The sequence below is a fragment of the Mustelus asterias genome, chromosome X (genome assembly GCF_964213995.1).
Source record: "Mustelus asterias chromosome X, sMusAst1.hap1.1, whole genome shotgun sequence".
Taxonomy (NCBI): Eukaryota; Metazoa; Chordata; class Chondrichthyes; order Carcharhiniformes; family Triakidae; genus Mustelus; species Mustelus asterias.
The window spans coordinates 12,561,247-12,585,180 of record NC_135834.1 but is presented as its reverse complement, the minus strand read 5'-3'; the positions used below and the strand labels follow the sequence as shown (position 1 = coordinate 12,585,180).

Below are 23,934 nucleotides of genomic sequence, written 5' to 3'. Positions count from 1 at the left end.
TTGTAGCACAGAAGGGTAAGGAAAGGAGGAGGAAGGCAGTGGTGATAGGGGACTCTACAGTGAGGGGGTCAGACAGGCGTTTCTGTGGAGGAAGTCGAGAAACACGGATGGTGGTTTGCCTCCCTGGTGCCGGGATCAGGGATGTTTCTGACCGTATCCAAGAAATCCTGAAGTGGGAGGGAGAGGAGCCAGAGGTCGTGGTGCATACTGGTACCACTGACATAGGTGGGAAGGGGTTATGAAAGGAGAATATAGGGAGTTGGGAAGGGAGTTAAGAAGGAACGCAAAGGTAGTAATCTCAGGATTGCTGCCTGTGCCACGAGACAGTGAGGGAAGGAACGGAATAAGGTGGAGGATAAATGCGTGGCTGAGGGATTGGAGCAGAGGTCAGGGATTCGGGTTCCTGGATCATTGGGACCTCTTTAGGGGCAGGTGCGACCTGTACAAAAAGGACGGGTTTCACTTAAATCCCAGGGGGACCAATATCCTGGCGGGAAGGTTTGCTGAGGCTACTGGGGAGTGTTTAAACTAGAATGGTTGGGGGGTGGGAATCAAAATGAGGTGACTGGGAGAGAGGAGGTTAGCTTAAAAATAAAAAGGGGCTTATAGACTGAGGGAGGATACGCAGGTGGCGGAGAAGGGGAGCGCTCAGACTGAAGGGTTGAGATGTGTTTATTTTGATGCAAGGAGTGTAGTGAACAAAATGGATGAGCTTAGAGCGTGGATCACTACTTGGAAGTGTGATGTGGCCATTACAAAGACTTGGTTATCTCAGGGACAGGACTGGATACTTCAAGTTTCGGGGGGACAGGGAAGGAGGCAAAAGAGATGGGGGAGTGGCACTGTTGATCAGGGATAGTGTCACGGCTGTAGAAAAGATGGACGTCACAGAGGGATTGTCTACGGAATCTCTGTGGGTGGAGGTTCGCAACAGGAAGGGGTCAGTAACTTTACTGGGTGTTTTCTATAGGCCGCCCAATAGTAGCAGAGATGTGGAGGAGCAGATTGGGAAGCAGATCCTGGAGAGATGTGATAATAACAGAGTGGTCGTGATGGGAGATTTTAATTTCCCAAATATAGATTGGAATATCCCGAGGGTTAAGGGGTTTAGATGGGGAGGAGTTTGTTAGGTGTGTTCAGGAGGGCTTCCTGACACAGTATGTGGATAAGTCTACAAGAGGAGAGGCTGTACTTGATTTGGTATTAGGGAATGAACCTGGGCAGGTGTCAGATCTCTCAGTGGGAGAGCATTTTGGAGATAGTGACCATAACTCTTATCTCCTTTACATTAGCATTGGAGAGAGATGGGATCAGTCAAGCTAGGAAAGTGTTTATTTGGAGTAAGGGTAATTATGAGGCTATTAGGCAGGAAATTAGAAGCATAAATTGGAAGGTTTTCTCGGGGAAATGTACAGAAGAAATGTGGCAAATTTTCAAGGAAAATTTGTCTGGAGGTCTTCCCCGCAACGTTCCAATGAGACGGGAGTTATGGTAGGTTACAGGAACCATGGTGCACGAAAGCTGTAACTAATTTAGTCAGGAAGAAAATAAAAGCCTACAAAAGGTTCAGGGAGCTAGGTAATGTTGGAAATCTAGAAGAGTATACGACTAGTAGGAAGGAACATAGAAACATAGAAAAACTACAGCACAAAACAGGCCCTTCAGCCCCACAAGTTGTGCCGAACATATCCCTACCTTTTAGGCCTACCTATAACCCTCCATCCTATTAAGTCCCATGTACTCATCCAGGAGTCTCTTAAAAGACCCTATTGAGTTTGCCTCCACCACCACTGACGGCAGCCGATTCCACTTGCCCACCACCCTGTGTGAAAAACTTCCCCCTAACATTTCCCCTATACCTACCCCCCAGCACCTTAAACCTGTGTCCTCTCGTAGCAGCCATTTCCACCCTGGGAAAAAGCCTCAGAGTCCACCCGATCTATGCCTCTCAACATCTTTTATACCTCTATCGGGTCTCCTCTCATCCTACGTCTCTCCAAGGAGAAAAGACTGAGCTCCCTCAGCTTATCCTCATAAGGCATGCCACTCAATCCAGGCAACATCCTTGTCAATCTCCTCTGCACCCTTTCAACCTTTTCCACATCCTTCCTGTAATGAGGTGACTAGAACTGAGCACAATACTCCAAGTGGGGTCTGACGAGGGTCTTTTATAGCTGCATCGTTATCCCCGGACTCCTAAACTCAATCCCTCGATTGATAAAGGCCAGCACGCCATACGCCTTCTTAACCAGCTCCTCCACCTGCGGGGCCGATTTTAGAGTCCTATGGACCCGGACCCCAAGATCCTTCTGATCCTCGACAGTACTAAGAGTCTTTCCCTTTATATTGTACTCCTTCATCCCATTTGACCTGCCAAAATGGACCACGATGCATTTATCTGGGTTGAAGTCCATTTGCCACTTCTCCGCCCAGTCTTGCATCCTATCTATGTCCCTCTGTAACTTCTGACATCCCTCCAGACTATCCACAACCCCACCAACCTTCGTGTCGTCGGCAAACTTACCAACCCATCCCTCCGCTTCCTCATCCAGGTCATTTATGAAAATGACAAACAGCAAGGGTCCTAGAACAGATCCCTGGGGCACACCACTGGTGACCGACCTCCATTTAGAAAAAGGCCCATCTATACACGCTCTCTGCCTCCTTTGGGCAAGCCAGTTCTGGATTCCATGCCCTCTCTCTTTTTCTAGAAGCCTTGCATGGGGGACCTTATCGAACGCCTTGCTAAAATCCATATAAACCACATCTACCGCTTTCCCTTCGTCAATGTGTTTAGTCACATTTTCAAAGAACTCCACCAGGCTCGTGAGGCACAATCTGCCTTTGACAAAGCCATGCTGAGTATTCTTGAGCATACTAAACCTCTCTAAATGCTCATATATCCTGTCCTTCAGGATCTTCTCCATCAGCTTACTGAGGTTAGACTCACTGGTCGGTAATTTCCTGGGCTATCCCTATTCCCCTTATTGAAAATAGGAACCACATCCGCAATCCTCCGGCACCTCTCCCATCTCCATCGACGACGCAAAGCTCATCGCCAGAGGCTCTGCAATCTCTTCCCTCTCCTCCCACAGTAACCTGGGGTACATCCCATCCGGACCCAGCGACTTATCTATCTTGATGCCATTCAAAGATTCCAGCACAACCTCTTAAAGTCCACATACTCGAATCTTTTCAGTCCACCGCAAGCCCGCAGAACATGTGGCAAATAGTGACCACAACTCTGTTAACTTTAGGATAGTAATGGACAAGGATGAGTGCTGTCCTACGGGCAGGGTGCTAAATTGGGGGAAGGCTGACTATAGCCGGATTAGGCAGGAATTGGTGGATGTTGATTGGGAGAGGATGTTCGAGGGTAAGTCCGCGTCTGGCATGTGGGAGTCTTTTAAGGAACTATTGATAAGGCTGCAGGATAGGCATGTGCCTGTAAAAAGTAAAGATAGGAAAGGTAAGATTCGAGAGCCGTGGATAACCAGGGAAATTGAGGATCTGATTAAAATGAAAAGGGAGGCGTACGTTAAGTCCAGGCAACTGAAAACAGATGGAGCTCTGGAGGAATACAGAGAGAGTAGGAAAGAACTCAAACGGGGAGTTAGAAGGGCAAAAAGAGGGCACGAGATGTTCTTGGCAGGCAGGATTAAGGAGAATCCTAAGGCATTCTATTCATACGTTAGGAACAAAAGAGTTGTCAGGGAGAAAATCGGACCTCTCGGGGACAAAGGAGGGGAATTATGCTTAGAACCCAAGGGAATAGGGGAGATCCTAAATGAATACTTTGCATCGGTATTCACGAAGGAGAGGGGCGTGTTAACCGGGAGTGTCTCGGAGGGAGGTGTTGACCCGTTAGAGAAAATCTCCATTACGAGAGAGGAAGTGTTAGGTTTTTTAGGGAACATTAAAACTGACAAAGCCCCAGGGCCTGATGGCATCTATCCTCGACTGCTCAGGGAGACGAGAGAGGAAATTGCTGGGCCTCTGACGGAAATCTTTGTCGCTTCTTTGGACACGGGTGAGGTCCCTGAGGATTGGAGGATAGCGAATGTGGTCCCGTTGTTTAAGAAGGGTAGCAGGGATAACCCAGGAAATTATAGGCCGGTGAGCTTGACGTCCGTGGTAGGGAAGTTGTTGGAGAGGATTCTTAGAGACAGGATGTATGTGCATTTAGAACGGAACAATCTCATTAGTGACAGACAGCATGGTTTTTGTAAGAGGGAGGTCGTGCCTTACAAATTTGGTGGAGTTTTTTGAGGAAGTGACAAAAACGGTTGATGAAGGAAGGGCCGTGGATGTCGTCTATATGGATTTCAGTAAGGCATTTGACAAAGTCCCACATGGCAGGTTGGTTAAGAAGGTTAAGGCTCATGGGATACAAGGAGAAGTGGCTCGATGGGTGGAGAACTGGCTTGGCCATAGGAGACAGAGGGTAGTGGTCGAAGGGTCTTTTTCCGGCTGGAGGTCTGTGACCAGTGGTGTTCCGCAGGGCTCTGTACTGGGACCTCTGCTATTTGTGATATATATAAATGATTTGGAAGAAGGTGTAACTGGTGTAATCAGCAAGTTTGCGGATGACACAAAGATGGCTGGAATTGCGGATAGCGAAGAGCATTGTCGGGCAATACAGCAGGATATAGATAGGGTGGAAAATTGGGCGGAGAGGTGGCAGATGGAATTTAATCCGGATAAATGCGAAGTGATGCATTTTGGAAGAAATAATGTAGGGAGGAGTTATGCAATAAATGGCAGAGTCATCAGGAGTATAGAAACACAGAGGGACCTAGGTGTGCAAGTTCACAAATCCTTGAAGGTGGCAACACAGGTGGAGAAGGTGGTGAAGAAGGCATATGGTATGCTTGCCTTTATAGGACGGGGTATAGAGTATAAAAGCTGGAGTCTGATGATGCAGCTGTATAGAACGCTGGTTAGGCCGCATTTGGAGTACTGCGTCCAGTTCTGGTCGCCGCACTACCAGAAGGACGTGGAGGCATTGGAGAGAGTGCAGAGAAGGTTTACCAGGATGTTGCCTGGTATGGAGGGTCTTAGCTATGAGGAGAGATTGGGTAGACTGGGGTTGTTCTCCTTGGAAAGACGGAGAATGAGGGGAGATCTAATAGAGGTATACAAGATTATGAAGGGTATAGATAGGGTGAACAGTGGGAAGCTTTTTCCCAGGTCGGAGGTGACGATCACGAGGGGTCACGGGCTCAAGCTGAGAGGGGCGAAGTATAACTCAGACATCAGAGGGACGTTTTTTACACAGAGGGTGGTGGGGGCCTGGAATGCGCTGCCAAGTAGGGTGGTGGAGGCAGGCACGCTGACATCGTTTAAGACTTACCTGGATAGTCACATGAGCAGCCTGGGAATGGAGGGATACAAACGATTGGTCTAGTTGGACCAAGGAGCGGCACAGGCTTGGAGGGCCGAAGGCCTGTTTCCTGTGCTGTACTGTTCTTTGTTCTTTGAAGGGGGGGAGGTTTAACACAGATATCAGAAGGACGTATTTCACACAGAGGGTCGTGGGGGCCTGGAATGTGTTGCCGGGCAAGGTGGTGGAGGCGGACACACTGGGAACGTTTAAGACTTATCTAGACAGCTATATGACCGGAGTGGGAATGGAGGGATACAAAAGAGTGGTCTAGTTTGGACCAGGGAGCGGCGCGGGCTAATTGTTCCTTGTTTCTCGTTTCAAGGCTTCATTCTATGATCATCTTGCTGGTGCCAGTACAGAGCGAGACTGCGGATAGTTGGGAACCTGTCTCGGGGGCAGGGAATTCATATGGTGTTCATGGAAGTGGAAATGACTAGGGTTGGGAAGCATTTTCCGATCAGGGCCATTGTGATCTCCTGGACTCGTTTCGATCGCCTCGGGGTCGGAGAGGAATTTCCCAGATTTTTTTTTTTTCCCCATATTGGCCCTGGGGTTTTTCACTCTGGGTTTTCGCCTCTCCCTGGGGATCACATGGTCTGGAATAGGGGGGTGGGGGTGAGTTAATAGGTTGTAATGAACAAAGCATCGTAGCTGTGAGGGACAGCTCGGGGATAGGATATTGGTATGTAGATAGGCTGGAAAATTGGGCGGGGATCCTGGATTCAGGATTCAATCCTGGACCGGGGAGCGGCGCGGGCTTGGAGGGCCGAAGGGCCTGTTCCTGTGCTGTATTGTTCTTTGTTCTTTAGTACATCCACCCAGGTCCTTCTCTGTGAAAACCGAGGCAAAATACTCATTAAGCACCTTAAGAACTTAAGAGGGAAATTAGAAGAGCCAGGAGGGGTCATGAGAAGGCCTTGGCAGACAGGATAAAGGAAAACCCCAAAACATTCTACAAGTATGTTAAGAGCAAGAAGATAAGATGTGAAGGAGTAGGACCTATCAAATGTGACGGTGGGAAAGTGTATAGAACCGGTAGAAATAGCAGAGGTACTCGATGAATACTTCAGTATTCACAGCGGAAAAGGATCTTGGTAGTTGCAGTGCAGACTTGCAATGGACTGAGAAGATTGAGCATGTGGACATTAGGAAAGAGGATGTGTTGGAGTTTTTGAAAAGCATCAAGTTAGATAAATCGCTGGGACCGGATGGGATGTACCCCAGGTTACTGTGGGAGGCAAGGGAAGAGATTGCTGAGCCTCTGGCGATGATCTTTGCGTCATCAATGGAGACGGGAGAGGTTCCGGAGGATTGTGGATGTGGTTCCGTTGTTCAAGAAAGGGAGAAGAGACAGTCCGGGAAATTATAGACCAGTGAGTCTAACCTCAGTGGTTGGTAAGTTGATGGAGAAGATCCTGAGAGGCAGGATTTATGAACATCTGGAGAGGAATAGTATGATCAGAAATAGCCAGCACGGCTTTGTCCAAGGCAGATCATGCCTTACGAGCCCAATTGAATTTTTTGAAGATATAACTAGACACATAGACGAGGGAAGAGCGGTAGATGTCGTTTATATGGATTTCAGCAAGACGTTTGATAAGGTGCCCCATGCAAGGCTTATTGAGAAAGTGGAGGGGCATGGGATACAAGGGGACATTGCCTTGTGGATTCAGAACTGGCTTGCCCACAGAAGGCAGAATGGTTGTAGATGGGTCTTTTTCAGCATGGAGATCGGTCACCAGTAGAGTGCCCCAGGGATCTGTTCTGGGACCCTTGTTCTTTGTGATTTTTATAAATGACCTGGATGAGGAAGTGGAAGGATGGGTTGGTAAGTTTGCTGACGACACGAAGGTTGGTGGTGTTGTGGATAGTGTAGAGGGATGTCAGCAGTTGCAACGAGACATGGATAAGGTGCAAGACTGGGTGGAGAAGTGGCAGATGGACTTCAACCCAAATAAGTGTGTGGTGGTTCATTTTGGCAGGTCGAATAGGATGAAAGAATATATTATGGGTAAGACGACGCTTGGCAGTGTGGAAGATCAGAAGGATCTTGGGGTCCGAGTTCATAGGACGCTCAAAGCAGCGTCGCAGGTAGAGGCTGTGGTTAAGAAGGCGTATGGAATACTGGCCTTCATCAACAGAGGAATTGAGTTTAGAAATCGGGAGATAATGCTGCAGTTGTATAGGAGCCTGGTCAGACCCCACCTGGAGTACTGTGCCTAGTTCTGGTTGCCTCATTATAGAAAGGATGTGGAAGCCATAGAAAGGGTGCAGAAGAGATTCACAAGGATGTTGCCTGGATTAGGTGGCATGCCTTATGAGGATAGGTTGAGAGAGCTAGGTCTTTTCTCCTTGGAGAAGCGAAGGATAAGAGGTGACCTGATAGAGGTGTATAAGATGTTGAGAGGTATTGATAGAGTGGATTCTCAGAGGCTTTTACCCAGGGCTGAAATGGTTGCCACAAGAGGTCACAGGTTTAGGGTGCTGGGGAGTAGGTACAGAGATGTTGGGGGTAAGTTTTTCACTCAGGGTGGTGGGTGTGTGGAATCGGCTGCCGGTAGTGGTGGTGGGGGCGGATTCGATAGGGTCTTTTGAGGGACTTTTGGATAAGTTCATGGAAGTTAGTAAGATAGAGGGTTATAGGTAAGCCTAGTAGGTAAGGACATGTTCGGCGCAACTTGTGGGCCGAAGGGCCTGTTTGTGTTGTAGTTTTTCTATGATTGTAAGGGGGGGGGGCGAATCATCCATGGCTAAGCAAGGAAGTTAAAAACATAAAGATAAACTAAGGCGTATCATATTGCAAAGGCCAGTGGGAGGTTGGGAAACTTTTTTAAAGATCAGCAACGGGTTACTAAAAAAGTAATAAGAGCAAAGGTAAATTTATGAAAGAAAACCAGCACAAAATATCAAAAAGGCTAGCAAAAGCTTCTAATGAGCATAAGAAAAAAGGAAGAGAGTAGCTAAAGTGAATGTTGGTCCCTTGGAGGATGAGACCAGGGTGTTCATAGTGGGAAACACTGAAATGGTGGCGATGCTAAATCAATACCAAGTCTCAGTTTTCACGGTGGAGGACACTAGTACCATCCCAATAGTAACGGGTAATGCAGAAGAAATAGAAAAGGAGGAATTTGGAACAATCATCATCAATCGGGAAATGGTAGTCAACAAACTTGGAGATCGAAGGCAGACAGATCCCCAGGGCCTGATACCCTAGGATTTAGGTTATTAAAGGAAGTGGCAGTGGAGATGGTGAATCCATTGGTTATATTAGTCCCAAATTCACTCGATGCAGGAAAGATTCCAGTGGATTAGAAAAATGCTAATTTAACACTCTTGGTCAAAAAGGGAGGGAGGCAGAAAGTAGGAAACTACAGACCACATCTGTTGGGAAATTGATAGAATCCATTAACTAATAACAGGACATTTGGAAAGTCAAAACGCAATCCTTCAGAGTCAGTGCGGTTTTATGACTAATCGTGTTTGACTAATTTGCTAGAGTTTTTCGAAGATGTAACGAGCCAAGTGGATAATGGGGATCCGGTAGATGTAGTATATCTGGACTTCAGGAAGGTGTTTGATAAGGTGCTGCACAAAAGGTTAATGCGCAAGATAAGATCACTTTGGGTTGGGGGTAATTTATTAGCTTGATAGAAGACCGGCTAACTGACAGAAGGCGGCGAGTTAGGATAAATGGGTCTCTTTCTGGTTGGAAGATGTAACTAGTAAGGCTCGGTTCTTGGGTATCAAGTATTTACAATCTATATTAATGACTTGGATACAGGGATAGAAGGTAATATAGCCAAATTTGCAGATGACACTAAAATAGTTGGGATAGTAAGTTGCAATGGGAAAATAAATGTACAAATGGATGTACGTAGGTTAGGTGAGTGGCCCAAAATATGGTAGATGGAGTTTAACATGGATAAGTGTGAGATTATCCATTTTGGTCAGGAAAATGGAAAGGCAACTTGCTATCTAAATGGAGAGATTTTGGGGTGCTTTGGTACAGAGAGATCTGGCGAGTTGCAGGGAACTGGTATTCAGGTACAGCAGGTAATGAGGAAAGCAAGTGGAACCTTGGTGTTTATAGCTAAAAGAATGGAGTATAAGAGTGAGGAAGTGTTCCTGCAAATATGCAAGGCATTGGCAAGACTATGCGTGAAGTACTGAGTACAGTTTTGGTCCCCTTATTTGAGGAAGGATACAGATGTAGCATAGAATCCTACAGTGCAGAAGAAGGCCATTTGGCCCATCGAGTCTGCACCGACCACAATCCCACCCAGGCTGATCCCCATAATCCCATGCATTTACCCTAGCTAGTCCCCCTGACACTAAGGGACAATTTAGCATGGTCAATCCACCTAACCTGCACATCTTTGGACTGTGGGAGGAAACCTAGTAAGAAGTCTCACAACACCAGGTTAAAGTCCAGCAGGTTTATTTGGTAGCACAATGCAAACCTACGCAGACACGGGGAGAATGTGCAAACTCCACACAGTCAGTGACCCAAGCTGGAAATTGAACCAGGGTCCCTGATGCTGTGAGGCAGCAGTGCTAACCACTGCGCCACCTGTATGTAGTGGCATTAGAGGCAGTTCAGAGGAGGTTCACTCGATTGATTCCACGTATATGGGATTTGTCTTATGAAGAGAGATTGAGCAGTTTAGGCCTATACTCAGAGTTTGGAGGAATGAGAGGCGATCTAATTGAGGTATGTACATTGATAAAAGGTATTGACAAAGTCTACGTAGAGCGGATGCTTCCTCTTGTGGGGCAATCTAGAATAAGAGGTCATAGTTTTAGGATAAGGGGTAGCAGATTTAAAACAGAAATGAGGAGAAACTACACTCAAAGGGTCGTGAATCTGTAGAATTCACTACCTTGGAGTGCGGTAGATGGCATGACCAGTGAGTAAATAAGGAGGAGATGGGCAGACTTTTACTTAGTAATGGGTTGAAGGGTTATGGAGAATGGGCAGGAAAGTGGAGTTGATCCTTTTAAATGGCGGAGCAGGCTCGAGGGGCTGGATTGAACTCCTGCCCCTGGTTCTTATTAACCATGCCAGGTAATATAGGTGGTGTTGAGGTTTGCAATTCATCGTCATAGAGGTTTACAGCATGGAAACGGGCCCTTTGGCCCAACTTGTCCATGCCATCTTTTTTTTTTTAAACCCCCAAGTTAGTCCCAATTTCCTGTGTTTGGCCCATATCCCTCTATACCCATCTTACCCATGTAACTGTCGAAACGTTTTTTAAAAGACAAAATTGTACCCGCCTCGACTACTACCTCTGGCAGCTCATTCCAGACACTCACCACCCTCTGAAAAGAAATTGTCTCTCTGGATCCTTTTGTATCTCTCCCCTCTCACCTTAAAACCTCTGCCCTCTAGTTTTAGACTTCCCTACCTTTGGGAAAAGATATTGACTATCTAGCTGATCTTATGCCTCTCATTATTTTATAGACCTCCATAAGATCACCCCTCAGCCTCCTACACTCCAGGGCAAAAAGTCCCAGTCTATCCAGCCTCTCATAACTCAATCCATCAAGTCCTGGTAGAATCCTAGTAAATCTTTTCTGCACTCTTTCTAACTTAATATCCTTTAGGGTGACCAGAACTGTACACAGTATTCCAAGTGTGGCCTTACCAATGTCTTGTACAACTTCAACAAGACATTCCAACTCCTGTATTCAATGTTCTGACCGATGAAACCAAGCATGCTGGATGCCTTCTTCACCACTCTGTCCACCTGTGACTCCACTTTCAAGGAGCTATGAACATGTACCCCTAGATCTCTTTGTTCTGTAACTCTCCCCAATGCCCTCCCATTAACCCAGTAAGTCCTGCCCTGGTTCAATCTACCAAAATGCATCACCTCACATTTGTCTAAATTAAACTTCATCTGCCATTTGTCAGCCCACTGGCCCAATTGATCAAGATCCCACTGCAATTGGAGATAACTTTCTTCACTGTCCACTATGCCACCAATCTTGGTGTCATCTGCAAACTTACTAACCATGCCTCCTATATTCTCATCAAAATCATTAATATAAATGACAAATAACAGTGGGCCCAGCACTGATCCCTGAGGCACACCGTTGGTCACAGGCCTCCAGTTTGAAAAACAACTCTCTACAACCACCCAACAATTCATAATGGTTAATGCTGAATCATAGTTTTGGATGAGTATAAATGCCTGAATCCTAGTTTGTTCATGGCTAAGGTAGGAACAGTGAAATTCTTGATTTAAAAGCATGCAGATCCATTTCCTGCAATCATTTCCCATCTTTAATTAACATGAAACCTCCAATTTTCTTGACTCATGGTTGCTGGGATTCTCTCTGGTACTTCGCGTAGATGGTCAGGCCTGAGCCGTGATGGGATTAATCAACAGGCTTCGTCAATTAACCTGAAGTTGTATACAGATGCTGATTTCTCCCAGGGTTCACTGAATAACAGTCAAGGGCAGGATGCTGGGCTGTTTCTTTTCCTCGCATGATTTGAGATGCAAAGGCCAGTTTGTAGTGCACAACCCTTGTCTCAGTTGAGATCAGATCTGGTGGAACCTGGAGCATCCCTGGTCTGTATAACTCTGCTACTCTGAACCAGATTGAACTTTTCAATTAGCTGGAGCCTTGTAGCTGAAAAATGATCCCTCCACGTTCATTTGGCATCACAGTGCAGGGGTCAGCCTAGATTATGTGCTCAAATCTTGCAGTGAGGCTTGAACCCATGTTTTTTAAGCTTTGAGAATGCTACCAACTGAGCTAATCTGACAGTGGGATGAAATTATACTAACTATGTTTCCGATGCGATGTTAAGCTGAAGCCTAATCAGTCTGTCCAAATGGCTGCCATGGTGCCATGCAGCGCCCAAAGTCCTGGCCAATATTCCATTAACCAATACCACGAAAACTAGATTAACTAGTCATTCTTCTCTCTTTGTGGTCATAACATCTTGAGGCGCTTGCTTGCATAACTATGTTGACATTCAAAAAGTAATTCATTGTAGTTGAAGCTCTGATGTCCTGAGAGCATGTTGAAATATGAAATATATGCAGGTTAGATTTTGATGTCACCAGAATTTGAGCTGTAATTTTTTTTCTCTTCTAGGCATGCTATCACATCAACTCAAACAGCATGTTATTGATGGGGAGAAAACGATCATTCAGAACCCCACAGATCAGCAAAAGTAAGTCTGACCAGAGAGAGAATTCATAGCAGATTTATTTTGTTCCAAAGCTTGGGTTTTCATTATATTTATTTAGGTAGGCATAAGTGTGTCTTTTTCTGGTTGGCAAGGTGTAACAAATGGTGTGCCATGGGTATCAGTGCTCAGGCATCGACCGTTACAATTTATTCTAATGACTTGGATAAAGGGATTGGAGCTATGGTTGATTTTGTTGACATAAAAATGGGTAGGATAGTAAGTTGTGAAGAGAACATGAGGCTATAAAGAGTCATGGGTTAAGTGAGTAGGCAAAGACCTGGCAAAGGGAGTAGAATGTTGGAAAGTGAAATTCTGTTTTGGCAGGAAAAACAAAAAACATATTATTTAAATGGTGAGAAATTGCAGAGGCAAAGTAGGGAGTTTATGCTTCAGTTGTACAGGGCATTGGTGAGATCACATCTGGAGTATTGTTTGCCAGATGTACCAGACTAATACCTGGATTGGATGGGTTGTATTGTGAGGAAAGGTTGGACAAGCTAGGCTTGAATCCACTGGAGTTTAGAAAAGTAAGCGGCAACTTGACTGAAACCTTTTGAGATCCTGAGGGGTATTGACAGGGTGAATAGAGAAAGGATGTTTCCTCTTGTGGGAGAAACTAGAATTAGGGGTCACTGTTTAAAAATAAAGGGTTGTCATTTAAAACAGATGAGGCAAAGAAATTTTGATTTAATTGAGGATCAGATCAGCCATGATATTGAATGGAGGAGCGGGGCTGAGTGGTCTCGTCTTGCTCCTAATTTGTGCATATGTTCATATGTATATCATTTAATTGTTTGTACTTTAAGCATGAAGGAGGAACTAAAAGAAATCCTTATTAGTCAGGAAATTGTATTGGGGAAATTGCTGGGATTAAAACCTAATAAGTCCCAGTGCCTGATGCTCCGCATCCCAGAGTACTCAATGAAGTGGCCCTAGAAATAGTGGACACATTGGTGATCATTTTCCAGCATTCTATAGACTCTGGAAGAGTTCCAGTGGATTGGAGGGTAGCTAATATAACCCCACTTTTTAATGAAGGAGGGAGAGAGAAAACCGGGAATTATAGATCGGTTAGCCTGACATTGGTGAAGGGGAAAATGCTGGAATCAATTATTAAGGATGCAATAACTGAGCATTTGGAAAGTGGTGACAGGATTGGTCCAAGTCAGCATGAATTCACTAAAGGGGAATCGTGCTTGACAAATTTCATGGAATTTCTTTTGAGGATGTGACCAGTAGAGTGGACAAGGATGAACCAGTGGATGTTGTGTATCTGGACTTTCAAAAGGCTTTTAACAAGGTCCCACACAAGACATTAGTGAGCAAAATTAAAGCTCATGGTATTGGGGGTAATATATTGAGGTGGATAGAGAACTGGTTGGCAGACAGGAAGCAGAGAGTTGGAGTAAACTGGTCCTTTTCAGAGTGGCAGGCAGTGACTAGTGGGGTACCACAGGGTTCAGTGCTGGGACCCCAGCTATTCACACTGTACATTAATGATTTGGACGAAGGAATTGGATGCAATATCTCCAAATTTGCAGATGACACTAAGCTGGGTGGCAGTGTCTGCTGTGAGGACGATGCTAAGAGGCTGCAGAGTGACTTGGGCAGGCTGGCTGAGTGGGCAAATACAATATAATGTGGATAAATGTGAGGTTATTCACTTTGGTGGCAAAAACAGGAAGGAAGATTATTATCTGAATGGTGGCAGTTTAGGAAAAGGGGAAGTGCAACGTGACCTGGGTGTCATGGTGGAACAGTCGCTGAAGGTTGGCATGCAAGTACAGCAGGCGGCGAGCAAAGCTAATGGATTTGAGTATAGCAGTAAAGATGTCTTGCTGCAGTTATACAGGGCCATCGTGAGGCCACACCTTGAGTATTGTGTGCAGTTTTGGTCTCCTAGTCTGAGGAAGGACATTCTTGCTATTGAGGGAGTCCAGCGAAGGTTCAGCAGACTGATTCCTGGAATGGCAGGACTGACGTATGAAGCGAGACTGGATCAGCTGGGCTTGTACTCACTGGAATTTAGAATGAGAGGGGATCTCATAGAAACATATAAAATCCTGATGGGACTGGACAGGCTAGATGCGGGAAGAATGTTCCCAATGTTGGGGAAGTCTAGAACTATGGGTCACAGTCTAAGAATAAGTGATAAGCCATTCAGGACTGATGAAGAACTTCTTCACTCAGGGTTGTGAACCTGTGGAATTCTCTACCACAGAAAGTTGTTGGGGCCAGTTCGTTAAATATGTTCGAGAGGGAGCTGGACGTGGCCCTTGTGGCTAAAGGGATCAAGGGGTATGAAGAGAAAGCGGGAGTGGGATGCTGAAAGTGCATGATCAGCCATGATCATATTGAAATGGTGGTGCAGGCTCAAGGGGCCAAATGGCCTACTCCTGCACCTGTTTTCTATGCTTTTTTCTAATTGAAATGTTTTTAAAAATTGATCTGAAAAAGAAATGGTGTTCTAAATAGTTTCTGGTAGTGGAATGGTGTTTCTGGGTGTCTAAACTAATTGGTTTAATTGCTGCTGTGCAGTGTGCGTGGTGATTTTTAGAATGGTTGTTACAGTTTAGACATTAATATTTTTGATCAGCCAGAATGAGCAAGAAGTTGGAATGGTCCTTAAATTTAAACAGCGCTGTGCTGTCAATTTAATCCTGTTGCCTTAATTTGGCATCAAAGCTTCGCAGGATTGTTTCCTGGGATGCAAAGCTGAGTAAATTGCAGTTCAGAAGAATGAGAGGTGATCTCATTGAAACCCAAGATTCTGAAAGGGATTGACAGGGCAGATGCAGAGATTGTTTTCCCTCGGCTGGGGAATCTAGAACCCAGGGCACAGTCTTGGGATAAGGGGCCATTCATTAGGACTGATTTCTTCACCCAAAGGGTTGTGAATCTTTTGGAATTCTCTACCCAGAGGGTTGTTGAATAAAGGGAGACAATCGGGCACAATCATTTTGAATGGTGGAGTAGGCATGAGGCACCATATGGTCTACCCATCCTATTTCTAATGTTAAATCTGTCTAAGGTTGTCGAGTGGAGCTGCATTGTTTGCTGTTCACGAGGTACAGTGAGAATTGCTGTTCAGATAGGTTTACATGTCTTTGACAGAGAATGGCCCTGAATGATACATTTGCAGGCTGAGTGCTTGTATATATTGTGATTCAGAATTGGTCCTGATGTAGAATCTTTGGGCTGTTTCTACACTGCAGCATTCATTCAGCCATTTAAATCCATGCTGTTGCTTTCCTCTCTCCAAATGAATTACTTAGTCTAATTCCACTCCTGTTTTCTCCCCATACCTTTTGAATAACTTTCAAGTAATGTTTTAATTCCTCTGCAAAGTACTTGCAGGTTCTACTTCAATAGTAGATTTTGGCAGATAATTCCACTGTAATCATTTATGTAATTTTTTGGGGAGAAAGCAGGATTAGGCTATTGAGTTGGATGATCAGCCATGATTTGTGATGAATGGCGGAGCAGACTCTAAGGGCCAAATGGCTGCCTCCTGTTCCTATCTTCTATGTTTCTAAATAGTTTTTAACTTTCCATGTAATTTCCTTTTGCTGTGTCCTTTCATCCTAATCTCACTGACCAGTAGAAACAATTAATCCTATGATAGCATTTTATAACTTCTTGTGGGTCACCCTTAATCTTGGTTCTTGGGGAGTGATGGAAGGAGTCTAACCTGTACTTGAGTTCCTTGTGAACCCACACTTTATCTTTTCCATTATTTTTCTATCATTCCTGTAATGAAGTCCCCAAAACTGCATTATACTGCAATGATCTATGGTCCTCTAGAAAAGAGAGTTTACTGGATGTTGACCAAGCAGTCTAACATTGAGGCAGCATATCAATGAGAAATAGTCTAAGGATAGATACTTGGGGGACATTAGAATTAACCCTGCAGGGGTGAGAAGAGAAACTATTGCAGGTGACACTTTGGCTACGACTGGATTGATGAGAATGCAACCAGGCAAGTGCACTTCCCCTAGCTGGATACCAGTTGTGATGTTGGATTAGGATGGTGTCGTCAACCATGTCTGCTTTAACAGGTGAAGGTTTGGCTAAGGATGGGGGTTGTGATTTCTGACTGAGGGCCATTTTAGTACTGTGGCAATAATCATAACCTGATTGGAGTTTGCCCTTGACTTTTACTTTCTATTCGTAACACTGAGCTGAATTGTATTGTGGTTAACTGTTTCCTAAATGTTCCTCAACCTTTTGGTCACCCAGTTCTATCAGCCAGAATCCAGTTAAGTAAAGCTTCTTGCAAAATATTGAGAAAACAGTCCTGGAAACACTATAATAAATGATCTCTTCACAAAAAAAATTAAATTTCTTTATGATAACTACATGGAGCTATGTTACACAGGTGCTTGTGCCACAGAATTTGATAAATTAATTGACATTTTGAAGGTTGGATTTCTAGTCAGTCTGCTACAAACTATCCATGTAATCATGAGGGGCATCCTAATCTATATAGCCACAGCAGACAGTCTACTGAAATATGGGGAAATTCAGTGGTGTTGACTGACCGTTCCTTTTCTTGTATAGGAAAGATCACGAAAAGACTGCGTTTGAAGTTCATGAAGTTTATGCTGTTGATGTGTTAATAAGTACTGGAGAAGGCAAGGTGAGGAATTGTTTCATAACTGGTCCTTAATTTGATTTTTCCATTTGCTTGTGAAGTGAAAGGTTTGCTAAGATTGGGATCATGAAGGAATAATGCTGTGAATCAAACCTTGCTCATAAGTGAGTGGTCATACAATTCCATTTCTACATAGTCTCATCAAAAATGAAATCCATACATTTGGGTCCACAATGAATGCAGTTTTTATATGCTCTGCTAAGCATGGTGTTGGTGTATACGTTTCAGTGGCGCACATTTTTCTGAAATCTAATAGTAGGGGTCATTAGGGAGTCCAAAGAGTTGAACTTGTACTGTCGCTTTTCGCCATCAAATAAAATGTGGGAGCAGCCATGATGTGTATATAAATCACTGTGGAGTGATGTCTTGAGTTAATAACTGGTGTAATGAGTAGATTGTGGTACTGATGTTGACTGGATGTGTGTCCTTGTGCTTTTTAAAAAAACATCCATGGAGAACCATTATATTCCTGCATTTGAACATCATGTTGCATAGTTACGTTTTAAAGTTTGGTTGTCTGAAATTGACTTAATTAGTTTCATGAGATTTAAAGCTTTTGTATAGAATATACTAATCTGCAATAAATATTCTTTCTGTAAACCTAATGAGTAATTAGAGATTTTTTGGAAAGTAAGGCTAGTTGCATCACTTATCCTGCTCCCTGACGAAGCAAAATTCTAGGAGTATGTCAATTCTGTTTTTTAGGAGTAAAAGCTCCCCAGTTAATCATTGTGCTGAATTACCATTGTCGTCCTGAGGTTGAAATGGCTTTTCATTTTCAGGTTCCACAATGAGAGCAATTTTGTTCACATTTTCTATGCAACTTGTGTGGCTGAATATTTGGACATTGCCCCTTACTGCTTTTTGATTAAACACTTGACCTAACTGTAACAAGCACTGTTGCAAAGACCAAACCTCAGCATTGATTTTTTTTTTCTGTCTATGGGTGCCTGGAGACCTTTCCTCGGCTGCTGTCTTTTGCACTTCTGGTTTCCTACTGCAGGGGGTGTTGTTTAATTGTGCTAACGACTTAGAACAATCTAACCAAATGCAGACCCAGTGCAATCTAAATTCCTCGATGGTCTTTGTTTGAAGAAAAATAAATTGCAAAGTGGATGTGAAAACAGTGTGAAGTTGATCAAATAGCTTGGAGTCATGTGAAGGGAAAAATGGATTTTGAATAATCCAAAAGAATGATGTCCAGTTGATTCTCTTGACTCTTATGTTATAAAACCTCACAACTTTAATATGTTTTCAGGCAAAGGATTCAGGTCAGAGAACAACTGTGTACAAGAGGGACCCAACGCAGCAATATGGTTTAAAAATGAAAACATCTCGTGCCTTTTTTAGTGAGGTTGAAAGGCGGTTTGATGCAATGCCCTTCACTCTGAGGTATGTCTGATGTATAGCATGTGACTGTTCATCTAACCAGGGCTAAAATTGATTTGATTTAATGTGCAGACTTGCTTTTTTTCCTGAGCCTTGAAACAGAGCTTTATGGTTAAGAGTTCATTAGAATGTTTGTAAAACCATGGCTTGTCTTTTCAAAGGGCATTTGAAGATGAGAAAAAAGCCAAAATGGGGGTTATGGAATGTGCCAAGCATGAGCTACTTCAGCCATTCAATGTGCTGTATGAGAAGGAAGGTGAGATCCTGTAAACTGTGTACCCATTGAGCAAATTAAAGTGGAATTTCACTTCCGATTGTAAAGTAAAGGTACTGCCTGTTGTAAAATGGGCCATTTTGCTCCTGCAATCGATCAGCCTGCGATGCTTGCTCACGTGGGTATGTGGATGAGATAAAACCTGTTTCCTAGCATCTTTGGAACTATAATTCAACAATATTTTATACCTTTTGAGAGGTGGGGGGAAATAGTAAAAGAAGGTGGAACTCCAGGCAAGCAGAAACATGCTGCATGTTATATACATGATTTCAAACTTTTTGTGAACTACAAAGAAGCTTTTTTAATCAGGTGCTGACCTTGATAAGACTAGCACGTGATTGTCTTCAGGCTTTTTGTTTTCCCTCTGCTTCCCTGCAACCATTGACCACCTGGCTGAGATTCCACAGGTGTTTGGGCACCTTCAGATGCCTTGTGTGGGTGACTGTTCATGTGTTGGATCTTATTCCGTGTCTCCCCCCACATGCACACAAACAGTCCTCTGGCTGAGAAATCTTGTTTTCAATTTAATTTAAGTGGCACATTTGCGCAGCACAGTGGTTCGCACTGCTGCCTCTCGGCGCCAGGGTCACGGGTTCAATTCCAGCCTCTGGTCACTGTCTGTGTGGAGTTTGCACATTCTCCCCATGTCTGTGGGTTTCCTCCAGGTGCTCTGGTTCGCTCCCACAGTCCAAAGATATACAGGTTAAGTTGATTGGCCATCCTAATTTGTCTGTTTGCATGAGGGGGATTAGCAGGGTGAAATGCGTGGGATTGCAGGAATAGGGCCTGGGTGGGATTGTGGTCAGTGCAGGCTCGATGGGCTGAATGGCGGCCTCCTGTACAGTAGGGATTCTATGATTTTGCTTCAACACCAGTGACTAGATTATACTTTTGATTAAATGAAATATTGGGGACTTGCTATTTAAATCCGATTCACTGATTTATGTGATATTGAACCTTTCACTTGCAATCTGAATTTGAAATGATGCTCTTTCTTTACCTGATATCTGTTCTTTTCCAGGAGAGTACGTGGCTCAGTTTAAGTTCACCGTGTTACTCATGCCCAACGGTCCAATGAGAATCACCAGTGGGACATTTGAAAATGAGCTCTACAAGTCTGAATTGGATGTGAAGGACCCTGACCTAAAGGTAAAAATAAGTCCCTTTAATATCGGCCCTTGTTTTCCATTCCTTCTGCAATCAAAAGCTGATTTCAAAATAGTGCAAAATCGTGACAAAATGTCCTATAAGTTTTAGCCCCAACCCACGTGTTCTGCTCTGGGTAGTTCATTGTTCCTTCATTTATCAAATAATGCTCTTTGTTCTCTAGTTTTAATGCTGTGGTTCTGCACTTCCTCTTGTTTCTTACTGTTGGAGCATAATCTAATTTAAGTGCAGGCTGCACTATCTTGGTCCTTTTAATTTGAAAAGGTTTCAGGAGGTTTTGCACGCTCTAGCGATATGACCTGGCGTTTTGCCATTTCCAACTAGAATTCTTGGAATACCCAAGCAAAATTGGTATTCTGTGGATGCTAAAATTCTGGAAGCAAAATTGAAAATGCTGGAAATAGAACAGGTCAGGACAGCATCTGTGGAGAGAGAAACAAGAGTTAGTTTCTGAAATGCTAACTCTCTCCATAGATGCTGCCTGACCTGTTGAGTATTTCCAGCAATTTCTGTTTATGCTAGAGTACCCGGGCTTGCAACACCCTGAATTTCAAGCAGTTTGTGAATTATGCCAAATGTTATGTGGAAACAAAAAAGTTATCTGTTGTGTTAATAGCATTTTGCAAAACCACCCTTGAATAATTGGAGTCTGATCAGTTCATCAATAGTACCAGGCGCTCAAAATTCGAGTCCCTGTGATCACTTTTGTTTTCAGAAGACCATGATTAGCCAGCATTGCCAGCATTACCACACACAAACTGCAATACAGGTGTACCTACACCACGTGGACTGTAGTGGTTCCACAAAGCAGCTCGCGACTACCACCTTTTTGAGGGCAATAAAAATGCTGGCCTCGTCAGTGATGCCCCCACATCCCATGAAAGAATATTTTTAAAAACACATTAGGAAAGCTTTCATGGGAATTTTCAGATTTGTTCTTTAAGCTGTTTGTCTTGGAGTGTCTCAATACTATTTCATAAACAAAGCTCAACTAATTTCTAAGATGCTTTTAAGGAACACGTGTTTGATGTCAAACCAAGTCACATCTACTGCTTCTATTGCGTCATGGCTACACATTAAACCATGAATCTCCCTATTCTAATAAATGCTGCTTCACTGTTCTTCCGCATGACCACTCTTTTTGTGCTGATATCCTTCATAAACAAAGTTAGAGTTATGTAGTTTTCACTTTTTTTTCCCTTTCTACCCATGTGGTTCACATTGAAGTTGTTTTCCTTTTTACCCCTTTCAGGCCCTACTTCAAAGTTCTGTTAGCCGAAGGAACCAAAAGAGGAGGAAGAAGAAGAAGGTGGTAAGTAGTGTATTTTTGCAATGGAGGGAACTGTCCAGAAACTACTATTCCAATCTTTCCCTTAAAACTCTTGACTGCAGCAAAACTGTCATTGGATCTAGCTTCTGTGTTTTCTAATCAATTTTCCCTTGTGGGGGTTTTAAAATGTGTGGATTTCTATTTTTTCTTAATGGCATGATGGCATTAAATCTGCTTACTAGCTCAGTGTAATCTTGTCATATTGCACATGGTCTTCAGGTAGGTGGAGCCTGTGCACACACCGCAGTTCAGGCAGGCTGAAGCAATTAATAAGTTTGTTTTATAATTGACTGGAAACATGAAGCAAACATCTGGTAAATGCTACCGATATAACACAGCACCCATTATGTACAAAGTATGTCACATCCCCTTTACAGCTTCGATTGAAAATAAAGTGTGAGCTATAAACCTCCAGTTGTGGAGTATTCCAAATGGTGCAAATCTCTGAATGAATTGAAGAACTGCAGTTATTTTGTTATGCAAGAAACATAAGAATTACATTCTTAAATGCAGTGTGACAGCACAAATCTGTCAACGGTACCTTTCGTGCATCCCTGAAATCTGACCCTATTCACACTTCCCTTGATGGGGGAAAGACGGCCTTTATTTTCTACTCGCTGACCCCACAACATACTGCAAAAGTATTGACCAACCAATTAGCTCAGTAACTAACATTCAGATGAGCCACAGCCACTTTTGAATCTGTGGAGCTCTGTTTATAGCGAGATGCTGTCATTAGCAAGTTAGTTTTATCGCATTTAGGATTTTTTCTTTGCAACCAACAATGAAACTCATTTCCTGATCTAGGATGTGTTGGTGCCCCTGATTTACTGATCTAGAATGTGAGCTTCGGGCTTCAGAATCAGGCTTCTCAAAAGGCATAGCTTACAGTGATTAATGGAATATTTTGGTCAAAGGAGTATTTTAATACATCTGTTTTTCATCTCCAGGCTTCCCAATCTGCACTCAGTGCCACCACTGGCAGCACCAATGAGGAGAATGAAGCTGGAGATTGACCTCTTGTAACCTGTAACCCCAGAACTGACCTGACCTTTGACATAGTTGTCTGTACCTGACAGCGAGCCCCATCCCCCAGCGCTGTTTAGAGTGCAGCTCGTGGGACCTTTTCACCAGCTCCTATATTCTTACACTGAGGGAGGACCACAGGACTCGCATTTATGACTGCAGACTACTTCCAAAAAATAAAAACAAAAAAAAACTTTGTGCTATTTGTATGGTTTTATATTTTCTATCCAAACGAGAGCATAATGAGGTGAAAGTAATTGGTACTGAAGATTGAAAGGTATCTGTAAAATTTATATTCTTCCCAGTCGACTTGGATCCCAAGCCTCATTTGTTTGCATTGCAGTAGGTTGCCTCAAGTGTTGGTGCAGTCACCCAACTGTCAGCTGTTACTGTTCATTGAGACAGCATTATAGGCACTTGGGGCTGATTGGACAGACCTGGAGATTGGTGGGGGTGTGGGGTCCTGAATTAAACCATTTTAAACTGTATAGATTATGAGAAGTTAGTTTCTGCCTTTTTTGTATCCTGTTTTACGAAATGTTGCCAGTTTCCCCAAATATCTATTGTTATAAAGGAAAAACAAATGCTGCAAATTTGGGTGGTCTTTTCTCCAGTAGAGTTTTCAGTAGACTCGAAACAGCTCAGGATAAACTGAAACATACATTGCAAACTATTATTAATTATCCCAGACTATTCTGAATGATTTGGAAATTGCCAGGAGGTTGGGCAACTTTTAAAAAAATCTAACCCTGTGTGAATAATGGGCCAAGTAACCATTGGCAGCAGAGCAGTTCAGAGTCCACGTCCATTTTCTCTGCATTCTGAACTGAGTTTTTTTTTATTTTAGGGGGAAGGGCAAACTTTCATTTTTGTTGATCTGATTTGCAGGATTGTAAGTGCACTTTTGGGTGCAGGCTGAATTGATGAGATTTATATTGTAACAAAATTAATTGTGTGGTTCTGCCTGATTTTTGTTTGTGTCTTACAAAAGAATGGCGATTGTTCTGTTGGCATTTGAAAATGCTGCCCCAACCTTTTTACATACAACAACAAAAAGTGTGCAGATTGCATACAAAGCTGGTATAAAGACTCTTGTTGTGCTAGCCCTTGCCATCATGAATTTGTGTTTGTGTGAGATAGGAGCTCAGTGTAATACCATGATTTGTTTTGGGTCACTGTGGGGATTAAATAAATAACTGAATATTAATCCTGCACTTGGTTTGTCTTGTTTTATGTCCACTGTCATTTCCCCCATCATTACTTCAATGACGTCCGATTAGTAAAGCTGGTTTTGGATGATTCTGATAATATATGGTTCCTACCATTGAAAGATGTTGTCCGTTGTCAATTGTCATTGTAATGCTGCCATTTGTGTTTGTACCCAAACTGTACAGTAACTACCTCCTTGGTGCACACGACCTTCACAGGCAGCAAAGCTTCTTTGTTCATGAATTTTAGTCAGGCACTCGCCCTGGAGGTGCTGTTGGCAGCAAACTGGCAC

The 23,934-nt window shown here is 43.6% G+C and overlaps 1 protein-coding gene across 1 annotated transcript in view; it reads left to right on the top strand.

The window, feature by feature from the left end:
• Positions 1–23,640, top strand: part of pa2g4a (proliferation-associated 2G4, a) — a 38,143-nt gene extending 14,503 nt beyond the window's left edge. The window contains exons 7-13 of the mRNA XM_078201305.1: positions 12,497–12,575; positions 17,154–17,232; positions 18,506–18,639; positions 18,798–18,892; positions 19,932–20,059; positions 21,330–21,389; positions 22,358–23,640. Coding sequence (XP_078057431.1) covers positions 12,497–12,575; positions 17,154–17,232; positions 18,506–18,639; positions 18,798–18,892; positions 19,932–20,059; positions 21,330–21,389; positions 22,358–22,423 — 641 coding nt within the window. The 3' untranslated portion in view covers positions 22,424–23,640. The remainder of the gene's footprint in view (positions 1–12,496; positions 12,576–17,153; positions 17,233–18,505; positions 18,640–18,797; positions 18,893–19,931; positions 20,060–21,329; positions 21,390–22,357) is intronic.
• Positions 23,641–23,934: the final 294 nt, after the last annotated feature.